The sequence below is a fragment of the Bombina bombina genome, chromosome 3 (assembly GCF_027579735.1).
Source record: "Bombina bombina isolate aBomBom1 chromosome 3, aBomBom1.pri, whole genome shotgun sequence".
In the NCBI taxonomy this organism is placed as follows: domain Eukaryota; kingdom Metazoa; phylum Chordata; class Amphibia; order Anura; family Bombinatoridae; genus Bombina; species Bombina bombina.
This window is the reverse complement of record NC_069501.1, coordinates 603,963,902-603,986,708: the sequence shown is the minus strand read 5'-3', so window position 1 is coordinate 603,986,708 and position 22,807 is coordinate 603,963,902. Positions and strand designations below refer to the sequence as shown.

Below are 22,807 nucleotides of genomic sequence, written 5' to 3'. Positions count from 1 at the left end.
GTATTCCCCTTGGGGCTTGGTTGGGTCTCAGCAAAGCAGATACCAGGGACTGTAAAGGGGTTAAAGTTCAAAACGGCTCCGGTTCCGTTATTTTAAGGGTTAAAGCTTCCAAATTTGGTGTGCAATACTTTTAAGGCTTTAAGACACTGTGGTGAAAATTTGGTGAATTTTGAACAATTCCTTCATGTTTTTTCGCATTTGCAGTAAAAAAGTGTGTTCAGTTTAAAATTTAAAGTGACAGTAACGGTTTTATTTTAAAACGTTTTTTGTACTTTGTTATCAAGTTTATGCCTGTTTAACATGTCTGAACTACCAGATAGACTGTGTTCTGAATGTGGGGAAGCCAGAATTCCTATTCATTTAAATAAATGTGATTTATGTGACAATGACAATGATGCCCAAGATGATTCCTCAAGTGAGGGGAGTAAGCATGGTACTGCATCATTCCCTCCTTCGTCTACACGAGTCTTGCCCACTCAGGAGGCCCCTAGTACATCTAGCGCGCCAATACTCCTTACTATGCAACAATTAACGGCTGTAATGGATAATTCTGTCAAAAACATTTTAGCCAAAATGAACACTTATCAGCGTAAGCGCGACTGCTCTGTTTTAGATACTGAAGAGCATGACGACGCTGATATTAATATTTCTGAAGGGCCCCTAACTCAGTCTGATGGGGCCAGGGAGGTTTTGTCTGAGGGAGAAATTACTGATTCAGGGAACATTTCTCAACAAGCTGAACCTGATGTGATTGCATTTAAATTTAAGTTGGAACATCTCCGCATTCTGCTTAAGGAGGTATTATCCACTCTGGATGATTGTGACAAGTTGGTCATCCCAGAGAAACTATGTAAAATGGACAAGTTCCTAGAGGTGCCGGGGCTCCCAGAAGCTTTTCCTATACCCAAGCGGGTGGCGGACATTGTTAATAAAGAATGGGAAAGGCCCGGTATTCCTTTCGTCCCTCCCCCCATATTTAAAAAATTGTTTCCTATGGTCGACCCCAGAAAGGACTTATGGCAGACAGTCCCCAAGGTCGAGGGAGCGGTTTCCACTTTAAACAAACGCACCACTATACCCATAGAGGATAGTTGTGCTTTCAAAGATCCTATGGATAAAAAATTAGAAGGTTTGCTTAAAAAGATGTTTGTTCAGCAGGGTTACCTTCTACAACCAATTTCATGCATTGTCCCTGTCGCTACAGCCGCATGTTTCTGGTTCGATGAGCTGATAAAGGCGGTCGACAGTGATTCTCCTCCTTATGAGGAGATTATGGACAGAATCAATGCTCTCAAATTGGCTAATTCTTTCACCCTAGACACCACTTTGCAATTGGCTAGGTTAGCGGCTAAGAATTCTGGGTTTGCTATTGTGGCGCGCAGAGCGCTTTGGTTGAAATCTTGGTCGGCTGATGCGTCTTCCAAGAACAAGCTACTTAACATTCCTTTCAAGGGGAAAACGCTGTTTGGCCCTGACTTGAAAGAGATTATCTCGGATATCACTGGGGGTAAGGGCCACGCCCTTCCTCAGGATCGGCCTTTCAAGGCAAAAAATAAACCTAATTTTCGTCCCTTTCGTAGAAACGGACCAGCCCAAGGTGCTACGTCCTCTAAGCAAGAGGGTAATACTTCTCAAGCCAAGCCAGCTTGGAGACCAATGCAAGGCTGGAACAAGGGAAAGCAGGCCAAGAAACCTGCCACTGCTACCAAGACAGCATGAAATGTTGGCCCCCGATCCGGGACCGGATCTGGTGGGGGGCAGACTCTCTCTCTTCGCTCAGGCTTGGGCAAGAGATGTTCTGGATCCTTGGGCGCTAGAGATAGTCTCCCAAGGTTATCTTCTGGAATTCAAGGGACTTCCCCCAAGGGGGAGGTTCCACAGGTCTCAGTTGTCTTCAGACCACATAAAAAGACAGGCATTCTTACATTGTGTAGAAGACCTGTTAAAAATGGGAGTGATTCATCCCGTTCCATTAAGAGAACAAGGGATGGGGTTCTACTCCAATCTGTTTATAGTTCCCAAAAAAGAGGGAACGTTCAGACCAATCTTAGATCTCAAGATCTTAAACAAGTTTCTCAAGGTTCCATCGTTCAAGATGGAAACCATTCGAACTATTCTTCCTTCCATCCAGGAAGGTCAATTCATGACCACGGTGGATTTAAAGGATGCGTATCTACATATTCCTATCCACAAGGAACATCATCGGTTCCTGAGGTTCGCATTCCTGGACAAACATTACCAGTTCGTGGCGCTTCCTTTCGGATTAGCCACTGCTCCAAGGATTTTCACAAAGGTACTAGGGTCCCTTCTAGCTGTGCTAAGACCAAGGGGCATTGCTGTAGTACCTTACTTGGACGACATTCTGATTCAAGCGTCGTCCCTTCCTCAAGCAAAGGCTCACACGGACATTGTCCTGGCCTTTCTCAGATCTCACGGATGGAAAGTGAACGTGGAAAAGAGTTCTCTATCTCCGTCAACAAGGGTTCCCTTCTTGGGAACAATAATAGACTCCTTAGAAATGAGGATTTTTCTGACAGAGGCCAGAAAAACAAAACTTCTAGACTCTTGTCGGATACTCCATTCCGTTCCTCTTCCTTCCATAGCTCAGTGCATGGAAGTGATCGGGTTGATGGTAGCGGCAATGGACATAGTTCCTTTTGCACGCATTCATCTAAGACCATTACAACTGTGCATGCTCAGTCAGTGGAATGGGGACTATACAGACTTGTCTCCGAAGATACAAGTAAATCAGAAGACCAGAGACTCACTCCGTTGGTGGCTGTCCCTGGACAACCTGTCACGAGGGATGACATTCCGCAGACCAGAGTGGGTCATTGTCACGACCGACGCCAGTCTGATGGGCTGGGGCGCGGTCTGGGGATCCCTGAAAGCTCAGGGTCTTTGGTCTCGGGAAGAATCTCTTCTACCGATAAATATTCTGGAACTGAGAGCGATATTCAATGCTCTCAAGGCTTGGCCTCAGCTAGCGAGGGCCAAGTTCATACGGTTTCAATCAGACAACATGACAACTGTTGCGTACATCAACCATCAGGGGGGAACAAGGAGTTCCCTGGCGATGGAAGAAGTGACCAAAATCATTCTATGGGCGGAGTCTCACTCCTGCCACCTGTCTGCTATCCACATCCCAGGAGTGGAAAATTGGGAAGCGGATTTTCTGAGTCGTCAGACATTGCATCCGGGGGAGTGGGAACTCCATCCGGAAATCTTTGCCCAAGTCACTCAGCTGTGGGGCATTCCAGACATGGATCTGATGGCCTCTCGTCAGAACTTCAAAGTTCCTTGCTACGGGTCCAGATCCAGGGATCCCAAGGCGGCTCTAGTGGATGCACTAGTAGCACCTTGGACCTTCAAACTAGCTTATGTGTTCCCGCCGTTTCCTCTCATCCCCAGGCTGGTAGCCAGGATCAATCAGGAGAGGGCGTCGGTGATCTTGATAGCTCCTGCGTGGCCACGCAGGACTTGGTATGCAGATCTGGTGAATATGTCATCGGCTCCTCCTTGGAAGCTACCTTTGAGACGAGACCTTCTTGTTCAGGGTCCGTTCGAACATCCGAATCTGGTTTCACTCCAGCTGACTGCTTGGAGATTGAACGCTTGATCTTATCGAAGCGAGGGTTCTCAGATTCTGTTATCGATACTCTTGTTCAGGCCAGAAAGCCTGTAACTAGAAAGATTTACCACAAAATTTGGAAAAAATATATCTGTTGGTGTGAATCTAAAGGATTCCCTTGGGACAAGGTTAAGATTCCTAGGATTCTATCCTTCCTTCAAGAAGGATTGGAAAAAGGATTATCTGCAAGTTCCCTGAAGGGACAGATTTCTGCCTTGTCTGTGTTACTTCACAAAAAGCTGGCCGCTGTGCCAGATGTTCAAGCCTTTGTTCAGGCTCTGGTTAGAATTAAGCCTGTTTACAAACCTTTGACTCCTCCTTGGAGTCTCAATTTAGTTCTTTCAGTTCTTCAGGGGGTTCCGTTTGAACCCTTGCATTCCGTTGATATTAAGTTATTATCTTGGAAAGTTTTGTTTTTAGTTGCAATTTCTTCTGCTAGAAGAGTTTCAGAAATGCAGATAAGGTGGTTTTACGTACTAAACCTGGTTTTCTTCCAAAAGTTGTTTCTAACAAAAACATTAACCAGGAGATTATCGTACCTTCTCTATGTCCGAAACCAGTTTCAAAGAAGGAACGTTTGTTGCACAATTTGGATGTTGTTCGCGCTCTAAAATTCTATTTAGATGCTACAAAGGATTTTAGACAAACATCTTCCTTGTTTGTTGTTTATTCCGGTAAAAGGAGAGGTCAAAAAGCAACTTCTACCTCTCTCTCTTTTTGGATTAAAAGCATCATCAGATTGGCTTACGAGACTGCCGGACGGCAGCCTCCCGAAAGAATCACAGCTCATTCCACTAGGGCTGTGGCTTCCACATGGGCCTTCAAGAACGAGGCTTCTGTTGATCAGATATGTAGGGCAGCGACTTGGTCTTCACTGCACACTTTTACCAAATTTTACAAGTTTGATACTTTTGCTTCTTCTGAGGCTATTTTTGGGAGAAAGGTTTTGCAAGCCGTGGTGCCTTCCATTTAGGTGACCTGATTTGCTCCCTCCCTTCATCCGTGTCCTAAAGCTTTGGTATTGGTTCCCACAAGTAAGGATGACGCCGTGGACCGGACACACCTATGTTGGAGAAAACAGAATTTATGTTTACCTGATAAATTACTTTCTCCAACGGTGTGTCCGGTCCACGGCCCGCCCTGGTTTTTTTAATCAGGTCTGATAATTTATTTTCTTTAACTACAGTCACCACGGTACCATATGGTTTCTCCTATGCAAATATTCCTCCTTAACGTCGGTCGAATGACTGGGGTAGGCGGAGCCTAGGAGGGATCATGTGACCAGCTTTGCTGGGCTCTTTGCCATTTCCTGTTGGGGAAGAGAATATCCCACAAGTAAGGATGACGCCGTGGACCGGACACACCGTTGGAGAAAGTAATTTATCAGGTAAACATAAATTCTGTTTTTCAAAATTTTACAAATTCGATACTTTTGCTTCTTCTGAGGCTATTTTTGAGAGAGAGGTTTTACAAGCAGTGGTGCCTTCCGTTTAAGGTACCTGTCTTGTTCCCTCCCTTCATCCGTGTCCTAAAGCTTTGGTATTGGTATCCCACAAGTAAAGGATGAATCCGTGGACTGGATACACCTTACAAGAGAAAACAGAATTTATGCTTACCTGATAAATTACTTTCTCTTGTGGTGTATCCAGTCCACGGCCCGCCCTGGCTATTAGTCAGGTAGATTTTTAGTTTAAACTACAGTCACCACTGCACCCTATGGTTTCTCCTTTTTCTTCCTAACCTTCGGTCGAATGACTGGGGGTGGAGCTAGAGGGAGAGCTATCTGGACAGCTCTGCTGTGTGCTCTCTTTGCCACTTCCTGTTAGGAAGGAGAATATCCCACAAGTAAAGGATGAATCCGTGGACTGGATACACCACAAGAGAAAGTAATTTATCAGGTAAGCATAAATTCTGTTTTTGCCTGAGGAAGCAATACCATTTGTATTGGGAAATGCATTGCAGTATTTTATATATTTCTTTTTTAAGATACGATGAGTCCACCGATTTCATCCTTGTGGGATATCGCATCCTGGTCAGCAGGAGGAGGCAAAGAGCACCACAGCAGAGCTGTATAAATAGCTCTGCCCTTCCCTCCCACTCCAGTCATTCTCTTTGCCTGTGTTAGTGGTAGGAAGAGGTAAAGTGAGGTGTTAGTTTATATTCTTCAATCAAGAGTTTATTATTTTTAAAATGGTACCAGTGAGTGCTATTTTATATAGGGTGTAGCCGTATTCCTTGTCAGCCTCTAGAGTAGAGCTACAGGTGGCTTTAAAGCATTGGGAACTGGTGGGACTAAACTTTCACTGCGCCTCCCATATTGATTGCTGCCCTTCTGATGATGGTCTTAGCAAATGTTAACTAAGGCCCAACATGTAAAAAGAAGCAAATCCAGAACAAGTTGTTGAAAATCAGTTGTAGCTTTATTCCTTAAAATTGTATGAAAACAACATACAGCAACACTGGGTTAGTGAAGACAAGAAAACTTCGTTCACAAGGAAGAATTTTCAAAAGCGGGACTGCACCATCTGATTGGTTACAGAGTCCCCCAGCTGACGGTGACGTCATTAAGAATATCACCTTGTGGATTTGGATACAAGTTGCTCGATACGAAGAATCTTCAATAGTGGGACTGCACCATCTGATTGGCTACTGAGTCCCCCAGCTGACGGTGACGTCATCAAGTGTACGAGCAGTTTGGGCTGACGATTGGCCTGTTCCTGAGCACGTGGTACGCCACACAGAGCTAACACAGCAAGAAGGTTTTTACCGTCTGTGCAAGTATGCTATCTTAGGACACCGGCTTACTTCTACTTCAGTTCGAGACGTTACATTTCCATATTTGGTGGGTGAGTGAACAAACCGCTAGCTCCTAAAGCTTTGATCTTTTTAGCGCATAGGTATTGCTGTTCTAGTATTTATCATCTAGACTCACATATTGTCGGCTACGGGTTTATAACGCAGAGCGGACCCCTGCACTATGGCTTTTATGAACTTTTGTGGGTTATGAACTCGTTCAGCATTGGTACTATAGTATAGTATAGTACTATAAGCAATTTATTTGCTAAATTCAAAACAGACACCACTTCCTCATGACTGGTTCGCCAGTCTATTTGTTTATTGATAAGGCCCAACATGTTTTCACAGGGTGACAGAAGTGTGTAAGAGTCTTGTCCCTGTGAGAGATCATGCTGTCGCTCAGCTTTAAGGTATGTGCAGCCTTTTTTTCTCTGGGAGATGAATTAACTCAGAATGGGCTGGACGTTTTCTTACCTGTTATGGGAATATTTTACTTTATTTGTTAAAAGTTTTTCTCCCTGTGCTGTTACCTTTGTCTTTTTGACATGACATGGTTATTTATTTTTCTCCCTTCTCTCTTTCTTTTGACATAGTAGGGATATGGGCAGGACGCTGGGGACATTCATTCCGGGACGTTCCGGTATAGGGCATGTATGGATTCTGTTGTGTACTACGTGCTTATGGGCTGAACAGGTTGTATGGGCTAATCGGGAATAGAATATGCAACTGTTTTTGGATAACCGGCATTGTTTTTATTACAATATTTGCTGGGTTCGGATATTTTGTTTATTTACGCTCACGAAGGCGGAGCTTAGTTTTGCACGCTTTAGACGCGCATTAGTTGTTCCCACGTGATCCCAGCATTGGATCTTCCTGGTTCTTCAGATATGCCGCAAGTTACATGCAGCTAGCTCGGAGAGTGCTGGCTATGACCGCATGGTTTAACGATTAAACCTGGCGGTTCTAGATACTTGGACAAAGTGATCAGTGTTCCGTGGGGGCAAGGTAGGCGCCTCAGCAGAGTTGTTGAGGCGGAGGTGACTTTCATTTGATAAACTGTAAGTTTTTTTGCTATGTTCAGTAAAATTGTTAATTTTAACATTTTTAAAGGCACAGTACACAGTTTTTGTTTAAAGGGATTGGTAGCCAGCACTCATTTTAGGCTGTTTTTATTCCTTATTTTTTTGACACAAATTTGTTTTATTACTTGAAGAAGACACAACCACAATTTTGTTTGCTTTATTCTTAACATGGAAGACCTTCAAAATGTTACGTGTTCCATGTGTTTAAATGCTAATGTGGAACCCCCGGTTACTTTTTGTCCTGCATGCATTGATAGGGCTCTTCAATTTAGAGAGCAAATTTTCTTTGATAAAAAAATTGTCTACAGTGGATGTTTCTCAGGGTTCTACTGATGAGATACAGAGTATGCCACATCATTCTCCCCAAGCGTCACAGCCCTTAACGTCGGCGCAAGCGGAGCCAAGTACCTCTGTGGCAATTACTTTAAAGGACATTGCGTCTGTTATGTCATCCTCACTTTCTGAAGCGTTGTCTGCTTTTCCCGTATTTCAAGGCAAACTCAAAAGAAAGGAGGCCCATGGGGTTAATACAGCTTCTGATGCTCTGTTGGCGATTTCAGATATACCTTCACAGAGCTCTGAATTGGAGGGTATGGAGGTCCTATCTGAGGGGGAACTTTCTGACTCAGGTAGTGTCTTGCCCGTCACAGATTCAGAAGTAGTTTCTTTCAGATTTAAGCTTGAACACCTCCGTCTGTTACTGAGGGAGGTTTTGGTGACTCTGGACGACTGCGATTCAATTGTGGTTCCTCCAGAAAAATTGAGTAAGCTGGACAGATACCAAGAAGTTACTGCTTATTCTGATGTTTTTCCAGTTCCTAAAAGAACTTCAGAGATTATTGCTAAGGAATGGGAGAGACCAGGTATTCCTTTCTGTCCTTCTCCGGTTTTCAAGAAGATGTACCCTATAGCTGGCGCTATTAGGGACTCTTGGCAGATGGTCCCTATGGTGGAAGGGGCTATTTATACTTTGGCTAAACGTACTACTATTCCTATTGAGGATAGTTGTGCTTTCAAGGACCCTATGGATAAGAAATTAGAGGGTATTCTTAATAAAATTTATGTTCATCAGGGATTGTTATTGCAACCGGCAGCCTGCATTGTTAGTTACTAGTGCGGCTGCTTATTGGTTTGATGCTCTGGAGGAATCTCTTAAAACTGAGACTTCTTTGGAAGAGATACAGGATAGGATTAAAGCTCTTAAATTAGCTCATTCCTTTATTACAGCCACTTCTCTGCAGATTACCAAACTGGCGGCTAAGAGCTCGGGTTTCTCCATCTTAGCACGCAGAGCCTTGTGGTTGAAATCTTGGTCTGCTGATGTGTCCTCAAAGTCTAAGCTTTTAGCTAGTCCTTACAAGGGGAATACCCTGTTCGGACCTGACTTGAAGGAAATTATTTCCGATATCACGGAAGGCAAGGGTCATCTTCTACCTCAGGATAAAAAATCCAAACAGAGAGGTCGACAGAGTAATTTTCGTTCCTTTCGAAATTTCAAGGGAATCCCCCCCTTCCTCTTCTTCTAAACAGGAAGGAAACTATTCGCAATCCAAGTCTACCTGGAGACCCAACCAGTCTTGGAACAACGGTAAACAATCAGAGAAGCCTGCTGCTGTTCCCAAGTCAGCATGAAGGGTTGGCCCCTGATCCGGGACCGGATCTAGTGGGGGGCAGGCTGTCCTTCACCCAGGCTTGGATGTGAGATGTTCAGGATCCCTGGGCAATAGATATAGTGTCTCAGGGATACAAAGTGGAGTTCAGAAATTCTTCCCCCAGAGGAAGGTTTCTCCTTTCACAATTGTCTGTAGACCAGATAAAAAGAGAGGTGTTCTTACGTTGTGTAAGAGACCTCTTCTCCATGGGATTAATCTGTCCTGTTCCAGTTCAGGGACAGGGGTTTTACTCAAATCTGTTTGTAGTCCCCAAAAGAAGAGGGAACTTTCAGACCTATTTTAGATCTCAAGAGTCTAAACAAGTTTCTCAGAGTTCCATCTTTCAAGATGGAAACTATTCGTACCATTCTTCCATTGATCCAGGAAGGTCAATTTATGTCAACCGTGGATTTAAAGGATGCGTACCTTCATGTTCCTATCCACAGAGATCATCACAAGTTCCTGAGGTTTGTCTTTCTGGACAAACATTTTCAGTTTGTGGCTCTCCCTTTCGGATCGGCAACGGCGCCCAGAATGTTTACAAAAGTTCTGGGGTCTTTGTTGGCGGTTCTAAGGCCGCGAGGCATAGCGGTGGTGCCTTATCTGGACGATCTACTGATCCAGGCGTCATCATTTCAACTGGCAAGGTCCCATACCGACATTGTGCTTTCCTTCCTAAGGACCCAAGGGTGGAAGGTAAACCTGGAAAAGAGTTCATTAGTTCCTCAGACAAGGGTGCCCTTTCTGGTAACTGTAATCAACTCTATTTCAATGGAAGATTTTTCTGACTGAGGTCAGAAAGTTAAAGATTCTGAATACATGTTGAACCATTCAGTCCAATCCTCGTCTGTCAGTGGCTCAGTGCATGGAGGTAATCGGATTGATGGTGCCGGCAATGGACATTGTACCATTTGCGCGGTTTCATCTCAGGCCTCTGCAATTGAGCATGCTCAGGCAGTGGAATGGAGATTATACAGATCTGTCTCCTCTAATATATCTAGATCAGGAGACAAGGGATTCTCTTCTATGGTGGTTGTCACTGGATCATCCGTCTCCGCAGACACTCTTGGGTGATAGTGACAATGGATGCCAGTCTGTTAGGTTGGGGAGCAGTTTGGAACTCCCTAAGGGCTTAGGGTGCATGGACTCTGGCGGAGTCTCTACTTCCCATCAATATCCTGGAGTTGATTGCAATATTCAATGCTCATCGGCTTGGCCTCAGTTGGCTTTGGCCCAATTAATCAGATTTCAGTCGGACAACATGACGGTAGCTTACATCAATCATCAGGGAGGAACAAGGAGTTCCTTAGCGATGACAGAAGTAGCCATGATAATACAGTGGGCGGAGTCTCACTCCTGCCATCTGTCAGCGATCTACATCCCAGGGGTGGAAAACTGGGAGGCAAACTTTCTGAGCAGGCAGACATTTCATCCGGGGGGAATGGGAACTACATCCGGAGATATTTTCCAACTTGATTCTTAGATGGGGCAGGCCGGAGTTGGATCTCATGGCATCTTGTTAGAATGCCATGCTTCCAAGATACAGGTCCAGATCCAGGGATCCCTAGGCGGAGCTGATAGATGCCCTGGCAGTGCCTTGGTCTTTCAGCCTAGCTTATGTATTTCCTCCGTTTGCTCTTCTTCCCAGGGTGATTGCTCGAGTCAAACAGGAGAGGGCGTTGGTAATTCTCATTGCTCCTGCGTGGCCTCGCAGGATTTGGTATGCGGATCTGGTGGACATGTCATCTCAGCCACCGTGGAAGCTCCCATTGAGGAAAGACCTTCTCATTCAGGGTCCCTTCCATCATCCGAATCTAGTTTCTCTGCAGCTGACTGCTTGGAGATTGAACGCTTAATTTTATCTAAGCGAGGGTTTTCTGATTCGGTCATAGATACATTAATTGAGGCACGTAAGTCTGTTACTAGGGAAATTTACCATAAGATATGGCGTAAATATCTTTATTGGTGTGAATCCAAGGGCTACTCATGGAGTAGGGTTAGGATTCCTAGGGTTTTGTCCTTTCTCCAAGAAGGATTGGAGAAGTGGCTGTCAGCAAGTTCCTTAAAGGGACAGATTTCTGCTTTATCTATTTTGTTACACAAGCGTCTGGCAGGTGTTCAAGATGTACAATCTTTTTGCCAGGCTCTGACTAGAATCAGGCCTTTATATAGACCAATTACTCCTCCTTGGAGTTTAAATTTAGTTCTTGGAGTTCTTCAAGGGGTTCCGTTTGAACCTATACATTCCATTGATATTAAGTTATTATCTTGGAAAGTCTTATTTCTGGTTGATTCTCCTTATCTTATTTTTCATTCGGATAAGGTGGTGTTACGTACTAATCCTGGTTTTCTTCCTAAAGTTGTTTTCAAACAAGAATATTAATCAGGAGATTGTTGTTCCTTCATTGTGTCCTAATCCTCCTCCTAAGAAGGAACGTCTGTTACATAATTTAGACGTAGTCCGTGCTTTAAAGTTTTACTTACAAGTGACTAAGGATTTTTTGACAATCGTCTTCTTTGTTTATCGTTTTTTCAGGAAAACGTAGGGGTCAGAAAGCTACGGCTACCTCTTTCTTTTTGGCTGAAGAGTATCATCCGTTTTGCATATGAGACTGCTAGACAGCAGCCTCCTCAACGAATTACGGCTTATTCCACTAGGGCTGTGGCTTCCTCATGGGCATTCAAAAATTATGCTTCTGTTGAACAGATTTGCAAAGCTGCAACTTGGTCGTCTCTTCACACTTTTTCCAAATTTTATATTTTTGCCTCGGCTGAGGCTGGTTTGGGAGGAAGGTTCTTCAAGCAGTGGTGCCTTCAGTTTAGGTTGCCTGTCTTGTCCCTCCCTTTTCATCCATGTACTATAGCTTTGGTATTGTATCCCACAAGTAAGGATGAAATCCGTGGACTCGTATCTTAAAAAAGAAAAGAAAATTTATGCTTACCTGATAAATGTATTTCTTTTTGGATACGATGAGTCCAGGGCCCGCCCTGTTTTAAGAGACAGGTCTTTCTTTTTGTTAAACTTCAGTCACCTCTGCACCTTGGCTTTTCCTTTCTCTTCCTAACTTCGGTCGAATGACTGGAGTGGGAGGGAAGGGAGGAACTATTTATACAGCTCTGCTGTGGTGCTCTTTGCCTCCTCCTGCTGACCAGGAGGCGATATCCCATAAGTAAGGATGAAATCCGTGGACTCATCGTATCCAAAAAGAAATACATTTTTCAGGTAAGCATAAATTTTCTTTTTTTAACATTTTAACCCTTTTTGGGGTGGTACTATAGTTTTCACATCAGAACGATCGGATCATGGAGGACTGCCTACGCTGCTAGGCACATGCCCCATGCCGATCCTTGCCTACGTCAAAGGAGGAAGCTGCAGGATGCCATATAAGATAGGACGTTCCATGCCGTCCTAATGGAGTAAAAGTCGAGCACTGTTAGGACGGCATGGAACATCCTAAAGGAGCAAAAGTGTTTATATAAAATACCATCATATTGTGTAGAGGGGTTGTTAATTTGCCAAAAAGGTATTTCTCGTTTGCAGTTTCTTTGAAACAACATTTGGATAAATCTGCTTTGGCTACAGATAAGCCAAAAAGATTTGAATAACCAGCTAGCTAGTTGAAGAGCTTCAAATTCACCCAGTTTGCGTTGTTTGCACTGATGATATAGTGTGCCCTACTTGTGAGTACCAATCTTGTGTGTGTGTGTGTGGTGTCTGGGATCTGTGCTCTGGTTTTATCAGAGATATTGTGCCATTGGAGTGCCTTCTTTTTATATTAAACGTGGATGAGGTGGCATTTGACAGGAAAGTACTAATCCAATAACCTACCTTCTTCTGTATGTGTCCTTCACAGTCATGGTTGTCTCGTGGACTTTACTGCTTAGATCTAACGTGCTTATTTCATAATGTTAAGAGTCCCACATGCATGATGTTTGCCCCACTTTTGCCTTTTCCTGTGTTTCTAGCTTTTTTTCTTCTATATGGCCATATAAATGATTGAGTATGGTAGGGGAGTGCAGGGGATATGCAAAGCTCTAGAAAGTGAATTCTCACCATCATGAAAGAGATTTAATTCATCAAGCTTAAATGTTGTTTTTCAGAGTGTGGGTATTGAAAGTTATACTAATGGTTTTCAGATGATATATTTTAACTACTAAAATAAAATGTGACTGACATTTCTTTTTTTTTTTTGTAGGCTGGAGATGCTGGTGTCTCGGTTTCAATAGTTTTATGCATTCGTGCTCTTCAGATCCAGTCAAATGAAACAGATACAACAAAATCTTCTGTTTGCAAAACAATTGCTTGCCTCTTACCACAAGATTTAGAAGTGAGAAGAGCCTGTCAGCTAACAGAATTTTTATTTGAACCAACTGCTGATGCTTTAAACACATTAGAAGATCTTTTCATGCAGCCAGATCAGAAGAATGACGAGGAAACCTCTGTTATTTCAAATTCCCTTCGTTGTGAACTCTTGCTAGCTTTGAAGAGCCACTGGATGTTTGATCCGGAATTCTGGGATTGGAAAACTTTAAAACGTCATTGCCTTAAGCTATTAGGCAAAGAATCTTCAGATGCTGAGGAAGAGAACTATGAAGGACCTTCTACTAATGTCCCGGATGTTTTAACTTCTCCTTTGTGTAGCTCTGAGAACAATCTAAATGAAACACAATTTTCTCCAGAAGATATGTCAGATGTGTTTCAGAGCCATAGAGTGAGAAAACCAGTTGGATCGTCAGAAAGGTATAAACGTTGGCTTCAATATAAATTTTTCTGTGTGATCTGCAAAAAGGAAATAATTGAGGCTAGAATTCTCCATCATGCTAAAATGCACCTTGAAGACGGAGTGTATACTTGCCCCGTGTGTCTTAAAAAAATCAAGAAGAAGGAAATTTTTGTTACCCATGTCATGGGGCATATGACTATGCCTACACGTCACAGACCTAAAAAGAAAAAGAAAAATGAAAAAAGTGTATACAGCTTAGAGGAGGACTATGTAGAGGATGAGTTTAAAGCTAATGGTTATCTATCATTCAAAGCAATCCAAGATCGAAATCTGCAAGACAGAGATGTGTATCCATGTCCTGGCACTAACTGTTCGAGGGAATTCAAACAATTTAAATATTTAAGTATACACCTGAAAGGGGAGCACAGTAACAACGATGAAAATGCAGAGCACTATTTGCTTATGAAAAACTTGAGAGAAAAATGTGCATATTGTAGACGACATTTCATAACCAATTTTCATCTGAGGCAGCACAAGAGAATTCATTTAGGACCACTGCCTTTTATGTGTGTATCTTTAGATTGCAATGCCATGTTTAAGTCCATTAATGAACTACTAATCCACAGGCAATCCCATTTGGAGTTGCAATTTAAGTGTGAGTTAGAGGGGTGCAGCTTGGTTTTCACTGATTTAGGGCTTCTTTATCACCATGAAGCACAACATTTCAGAGACGCTTCATTCACATGCAATTTTCCAGGTTGTAAAAAATTCTTTTATTGTACTTCTGAACTCCGGGAACATATTGCCTCTCACCAAACACTTTTTGGTAAAAACAATGATAATGAAACATGTGTATTTAAGGAAATCAAGAATGAACAAGAAAGCTTTCTTCCCTCTTCGCTTCAAGCACAGTTGTATTCTTATCATGATAGAGAGAGCATTTGCAGCAACAGTCCCACACTGTCAAAGAGAGATTTAGTGACTGAAATGAGAATACCGTCTTTTACTGGAGTGCAAAATTGCAAGCAATCAACTTTCTCAGATTCATCTCCTAATAAAAATGATTGCTCTTCTGATTCAGAAACTTCTTTGAGTCAAGGAACACATTTTGATTATTTTAGCAAGAATGCAGTTAAAGAGCAAAGTGGTCAACAAATGCTTCGTCCAGCGCAGTTTACACAAAATAAGGCAACTGAAGCAACTGATGTTTTTTGCACTGCAGAAGGAAAAAACTTAAATTGCTTATCAAGTGAGGGTATTAATGAAGAGAGTACAAATGCAAATTTGGACTCTCAAACACCTACATGTGCTACCAGTCCACATACAGCAAGTGATGTGAAGCAGGAGTGTAATGAAATCTTGATTTCCGGGGAATATCACAGGTCTGCTTCTGATGATACCTTATTTGAGCTGCTTACAAGCCTAAAACATTTAAATTTGAAAAACTCTAATGCATGTATAACAAACATACCGCCTCCAGATCATGATGATAGAGCTAGCTCCTCCAAGAATTATACTCCTCCACAAAAGCAAGAACATTTTTTAAGTCCTTATCTTGCTCAATTGTCTGCTAAGCCGTATTTCTGTGAGCTTAAAGGTTGCAAAAAAGCATTTGTGACAAAAGATGCATTATTAGTGCACTATGTAAAAAAGCATCACTATACAAGGGAAGAAACACTTAAGTTGGAGATGTTTCATAAAAAATATTCTCCGTTTGAGTGTCATATTTGCCATAGATCATTTACAAGGAGAACTCTCCTAAGAATCCACTATAGACAAAAGCATCTTATAGGGAAAGAGAGAGTAAATAAAGCACGGCATAAAACACTTGAGAACAAACAAAGTGAAAAACATTTTAAAAAAGAAAGACACAGCAGCCGCTTGAGAAAATTTAAGAGAAATGAAACTGCAAGGGGATCAGGTTCATTTTCTGATGTAACATATACTGGTAATGGGGTCAGTATATCAAGCTGTTTTGGAGAGGACTTTGAAAGCAGAAAGGGTAGAGGAAGTAAGCGAACTGTTGCACAAGGGAAACTGTGCTATATATTAAATAAATATCACAAACCATTTAATTGCATCCATGCAGCATGCAATTCTTCATTTACAACCCAAAGGGGCTTAGTTCGTCATTACCGTATTGTACACCACTATAACAGAGAACAGTTATGCCTAGAAAAGGACAGAGAAAAGTCTAAAAGAGAATATATCAGAAGTAGGAAAATATTCACCTGTAAATTTAAAGAATGTCGTAAGAGTTTTATTTGTTCAAGGGCCCTTGTCAGGCATTACAAAGAATTCCATAACCATGTTGAAAATGAAATCCAAGAACTTGATATTTTTTGTGCTGAAAACCAATTTAAACCACAAATGGATGACCAAAAACAAATTGAAGAAACTAAAAGCAATATGTCTGAAATCTGCTGTGATGTTGACTACGGTGCTGCATTTACTGACCACACAATCTATTCTCAGCACATATCATCCTATCAACGGAAATACAAGCTCTTTGACGGTAGAAGAAAGAGAAAGAATGTGTCAAAGGTGTCGAAAGATGTGCGGGAAAACTATGTTGATCAAAGACCTCGCAGTCATTCAATTCACAAGAGAAAAAAGGTCCGTGTGAAAAATAAGGTTTCAAAGAAAGATGTGATTGATTTTAAAACAAAAGAAGAAGCTCTGCAAATGTGTGCTCAAAATGTCGACATAACACAGTACCCATGTAGGGTTCATGGCTGTGCATCTGTTGTAAAGTTAGAAAGTAGCATTGTCCGACATTACAAGTTATCACACAACATAACTCCTTCATACATAAGCAATAATTTTTCTGAATTAGTCTTCTGTGTTAAAAACTTTCCACAGTTTGAAAATGATGAATCAGTTTTGTCTAAAAATCTTAGTCCAAACAAATTACCTACACTTGATTTGCAAGAAGGTATAAGGACCCTTTTAGGGCAGAAGGAAGAACATGTGAAGCAGATGGGGGATACAAAAATAAATGATGCAGTTCAAAAAGTTTCTTTCAATTTAAGTGCTTCAGTAAACAATGAAATAGCTCCTATTTGCATTCGGGAATCTGTTGTCAAAATTTGTAAAAGTAAACAATGTTTTGCTAATGTTAGTGAAAAAGAGACTGCATGTTCTGTGAAAACACAAAGACTAGAAAACAATCTGGTTGAGTGGCCTCAACATACAAAGGATTCAAAATTTCATTGTTCCACAGATAAAAACAGCCAAGATCAGGATGTGCCCAATGATGCTGGGTTAAAGAACTTTAAACCTACGGGGTTTGAATCATCCTTTTTAAAATTTTTAGAGCAAAGTAGGGAAACAGATGATGACTCTGAGGTTGAATATAAGCCACCAAAGCAATGCAAACTACAAAACTCCTTCCAAAATCGAAATAGACGTGTGCCACAAGAAAAAACTTCAGAGCATGGGAGCCTGGGAGGATTCCAGCCCTTGCTTTCTAATACAGTTCAGTCCTCTGTATCTGTTCCTACTCTTGAGGATTTAAGGACAATATTAGATAAAGCATTAACGAACTGTGGAGACCTGGCTTTAAAACAACTGCATTATCAAAGACCTGTAGTAGTTTTAGAGCGATCTAAATTCACCACACCACTCATAGATTTGTTTTCAGGCAAAAAAACTGATGAACTATGTGTTGGGATTTCATGAGTTATACACTCATCATTGAGTGTGCCAGTATTAGCAACCCATTGGAATGACACAGAAGGATTATCGTAAATAAAGACTTGTAATATGTAGAAATTTTGTGCAATTAGGTGTATCATTTCATGAATGTATTTTAGGTGTTCACAATTGTCCACTTCGATTTATCTTTCCAGCTGAAAAGTAAATAGTTGGTGCTTAGACATCAATATAATGGGGCTTCCTTTAGAACTGTGCATGATTGTCCTGGGCAATGGGAAATACATTTTTTTCTTACTTGAATGAAAATGCACTTAAGAGTGCTCTGTGTAATATATTGTACACTACAACCTCTTATATTTTTTTGAGTTCTGTTTCAATAAATTACAAAATTTCACCTGTTTTGATAGTGCATTTCAGCTTTTTATAAATGTGTATGCATACATATGTGTGTGTGTGTATGTGTGTATGTATATATGTATATATATATATATATATATATATATATATATATATATATATATATATATATATTTTAACACTTAATATTTTTACAGTATTGTTTTTTGCCACTAAGCAATTTGGTAAAAGTTCAGAATGTCCCTTATTTTTGCATTCTCTGTTAATTAGAATTACTTTAATTTAGTGGAAGTGTATTATGTGTATTTAATTCAGTCTGAAGTAAATAAATGTATTTCTTTTGCAAGATGTACCGAGTCCACGGTTTCATCCTTACTTGTGGGATATTGTCCTTCCTAACAGGAAATAGCAAAGAGAGCAGCAGAGCTGTTTATATAGCTCCCCCCCTTAACTCCACCCCCCAGTCATTCTCTTAACTGGCTCTAAGCTGAAAGGGTAAAGAGAAGAGGTGTTAAACTGTTAGTTTTTATTTTATCTTCAATCAAGTGTTTGTTGTTTTTAAATGGTACCGGTGTTGTACTATTTACTCTCAGGCAGGACATAGATGAAGATTTCTGCCTGTAGGATTATGATCTTAGCATTTGTAACTAAGGTCCACTGCTGTTCCCACAGAAGCTGAGGAGTAAAGGAAAACTTCAGTGTGAGGAACGGTTTCTTGCTATACAGCAATGAGGTATGTTTAGTCATTTTTTTCTGCAGAGACTGTTTTAACTCAGAAAGGCTGACAGTTTCCCCATTAGGGGAAGGGTAAGCAGTAATCCTAGTTATATAAGGGGCATTACTAGCTTACATACAGGGCTAATCTTATGGGCACTCAGTTTGTGTATAATATATTGGGCAAACATTTGTGTTTTATGGGACATATGTTTGAGGGTACACTTAGCTTATTTAAGGGTTTTTATAACCAACATGGCTTTCAAAAAAAGGTTTTTGTGTAGGCCCCAGCAACATCGAGTGAGAGGGGCGGGGCCTATTTTTGCGCCTCAGTTGCGCACTTAGTTGATGCAGGCAAGCAGCAAGCAAGTCTCCAGAGGTCCTGGTACTCTTCTGTGGCCCAATCAAAGCTTTATTCCCACAGAATCGTTCCCTAAGGGCAGGTAGGGCCACAGCAGAGCTGTGGCAAAGGTGCTGACAGGGTTTTTTTTTACCAGTTTTAGACATTTGTCAATCCGGTTTTTTTATTTGAGGGTATATTGCTTAGATATTTGTGGTGCAATCTTACTATAACTTAGTGGGTGTACTGTAAAAATTTCGGAAATTTGAGGCAATTTTTGCAGTTTGTGTATGTCTTTTTTTTCTCTTAAAGGCACAGTACCGTTTTTGAAAATTGTGGGCTTTTTTCATTAAATAAAGTGTTTTCCAAGCTTGCTTGTCTCACTACTAGCCTGTTCAACATGTCTGACATTGAGGAAATTCATTGCTCAATTTGTTTGGAAGCCATTGTGGAACCCCCTCTTAGAATGTGTCCCACTTGTACTGATATGTCTATAAATTGCAAACAGCATATTTTGACTTATAAGAGTTTGGCATTGGATGATTCTCAGACAGAAGGAAATCAGGTTTTGCCATCTAGTTCTCCCCAAGTGTCACAACCAGTAACGCCCGCACAAGCGACGCCAAGTACTTCTAGTGCGTCTAATTCTTTCACCTTGCAAGATATGGCCTCAGTTATGAATACTACCCTTACAGAGGTTTTATCTAAACTGCCAGGGTTGCAAGGGAAGCGCAGTAGCTCTGGGTTAAGAACAAATGCTGAGCCTTCTGACGCTTTAGTTGCCGTATCCGATACTCCCTCACAATGTTCTGAGGTAGGGATGAGGGATTTGCTATCTGAGGGAGAGATTTCTGATTCAGGAAAGTTACTCCCTCAGACAGATTCAGATATGACGGCATTTAAATTTAAGCTAGAACACCTCCGTTTATTGCTCAGGGAGGTTCTAGCTACTCTGGATGATTGCGACCCTATTGTAGTTCCAGAGAAATTGTGTAAAATGGGCAAATATCTAGAGGTTCCTGTTTACACTGATGTTTTTTCGGTCCCTAAGAGGATTGCCGACATTGTTGCTAAGGAGTGGGATAGACCAGGTATTTCGTTCGCTCCCCCTCCTGTTTTTAAGAAAATGTTTCCCATATCTGACACCATGAGGGACTCATGGAAGACCCTCCCTAAGGTGGAGGGAGCTATTTCTACTCTGGCTAAGCGTAAAACTATACTTATTGAATTCAGTTGTGCTTTCAATGATCCTATGGATAAAAAAATTAGAGGGTCTCCTAAAGAAAATTTTTGTTTATCAAGGTTTTCTTCAACCCATAGCGTGCATTGTTCCTGTAACCACTGCAGCTGCCTTTTGGTTTGAGACTCTTCAGGTGGAGACCCCACTAGATGATATTCTGGACAGAATTAAGGCTCTTAAGCTAGCTAATTCTTTTATTAGACGCCGCTTTTCATCTCACTAAGTTAGCAGCAAAGAATTCAGGTTTTTACATTTCTCCTACATTGGTGTGTCCGTTCCACGACTTCATCCTTACTTGTGGGATATTCTCTTCCCCTACAGGAAATGGCAAAGAGAGCACACAGCAAGAGCTGTCCATATAGCCCCCCTCTGGCTCCGCCCCCCAGTCATTCTCTTTGCCTGCTCTGAACAAGTAGCATCTCCACGGGGATGGTAAAGAGTATGTGGTGTTAGTTGTAGTTTTATTTCTTCTATCAAGAGTTTATTTTAAAATAGTGCCGGTTTGTACTATTTACTCTACAACAGAAAGTGATGAAGAGTTCTGTTAAAAGAGGAGTATGATTTTAGCAACAGTAACTAAAATCTATGGCTGTTCCCACGCAGGACTGTTGAAACCAGAGAACTTCAGTTGGGGGGAACAGTTTGCAGACTTTTCTGCTCCAGGTATGACTAGTCTCTTTTTCTAACAAGACATAGTAATGCTAGAAGACTGTCATTTTCCCTTATGGGATCGGTAAGCCATTTTCTTAGACTCATAACAGAATGAAGGCTTATAGATGGGCTCTATACTGGTTGACACTATTGTGGGCTAAATCGATTGATTTATATAATATTTATGACTTTTGGAGTGTTTTGTGACTTTGAAACACTTTTGGGAACGTTTTTATTACGCCTGGCAGTTGTTTAGACACCTAATCTAGTCAGGAAGGCCCCTTCACTCTGGTATGCAGAGGGAGGAGTCCTCATTTTCGCGCCTCAGTTGCGCAGTTACTTTTGGAAGCAGTGCATGCAGCTTCATGTGATAGAGTCCTGTGGCCATAAAAACGATTTCAAGAAGGCTTATTTCTGTGGTGAATAACCCCCAAGGAAGGTAAAAGCCGCAGCAAAGGCTGTGGCAGGGACTGTAGTGGGTTTAAACTGGTAAATTGAACAATTAGCTCCGGTTTGCTCATTTAAGGGGTTAGAGACTTGAAATTTGGTGTGCAATACTTTCAAAGCATTAAGACACTAGGGTGCACATTTTGTAAAGATCGGATATTTCCTTCATAGTTTTTCAAACATTCAGAAATAAAGTGTGCTCTTTTTATTATTTAAAGAGACAGTAACGGTTTTGTTTAAAAACGGTTTTATTGCATTAATAGCCTGCCACAGTCTGTCTAACATGTCTATACCTTCAGATAGCATATGTTCTGTGTGTATGGAGGCCAAGGTGGTTCCCCCTTTAAATGTATGTTCAAATTGTGCCATGGCGTCAAAACAAAGTAAGTACTGTCACATTTAATAAGGTTGCCCAAGATGATTCTTCAAATGAAGGTAGTGGGAATAGTTCATCATCCTCTCCTTCTGTGTCAACATCAGTTTTGCCCGCGCAGGCGACACCTAGTACATCTAGCGCGCCAATGCTTGTTACTATGTAGCAATTAACTGCAGTAATGGATAATTCTATAGCAAATCTTTTATCCAAACTGCCAGCATTTCCCAGAAAGCGTGATTGCTCAGTTTTAAATACAGAGGATGAGCAAGTGGTCGCTGACGATAATTTATCTGTTATACCCTCACACCAGTCTGAATTGGCAGTGAGGGAGGGTCTGCCTGAGGGAGAAATTTCTGATTCAGGAAAATTTTCTCAGCAGGCAGAACCTGATATCGTGGCATTTAAATTTAAGTTAGAACATCTCCGCGCCCTGCTTAAGGAGGTGCTAACTACTCTTGATGATTGTGACTCTTTGGTGATTCCAGAGAAATTGTGCAAAATGGACAAATTCCTAGAGGTCCCTGTGCACGCTGATGCCTTTCCGATACCCAAGAGGGTGGCGGACATAGTGACCAAGGAGTGGGAGAAGCCAGGTATACCTTTTGTCCCACCTCCTATATTTAAGAAAATGTTCCCCATTGTCGACCCCAGAAGGGACGCATGGCAAACAGTCCCTAAGGTTGAGGGGGCAGTTTCTACGTTGGCCAAGCGCACAACTATTCCCATTGAGGACAGTTGTGCTTTCAAAGATCCTATGGATAAAAAATTGGAAGGATTGCTTAAAAAGATATTTGTTCAGCAAGGTTTCCTTCTCCAACCAATTTCGTGCATTATTCCTGTCACCACGGCGGCGTCTTTTTGGTTCGAGGAACTAGAAAAATCGCTCCATAAGGAGACTCCATATGAGGAAGTCATGGACAGAATTCACGCACTAAAGTTGGCTAATTCCTTTATTTTAGATGCCGCTTTTCAATTGGCTAAATTAGCGGCGAAAAATTCAGGTTTTGCAATAGTGGCGCACAGAGCGCTTTGGCTAAAATCTTGGTCGGCGGATGTGTCGTCCAAGACAAAACTGCTTAATATTCCTTTCAAAGGTAAGACCCTTTTTGGGCCAGAATTGAAGGAGATTATTTCAGACAT

General features: G+C 41.6%; 1 protein-coding gene across 1 annotated transcript in view; it reads left to right on the top strand.

Annotated features, from left to right (window-relative positions):
* RLF (RLF zinc finger) overlaps positions 1 to 17,941 on the top strand; it is a 200,127-nt gene extending 182,186 nt beyond the window's left edge. The window contains exon 4 of the mRNA XM_053707207.1: positions 13,358 to 17,941. Within this exon, the coding sequence (XP_053563182.1) occupies positions 13,358 to 17,566 (4,209 nt within the window). The 3' untranslated portion in view covers positions 17,567 to 17,941. The remainder of the gene's footprint in view (positions 1 to 13,357) is intronic.
* The last annotated feature ends 4,866 nt before the right edge of the window (positions 17,942 to 22,807 follow it).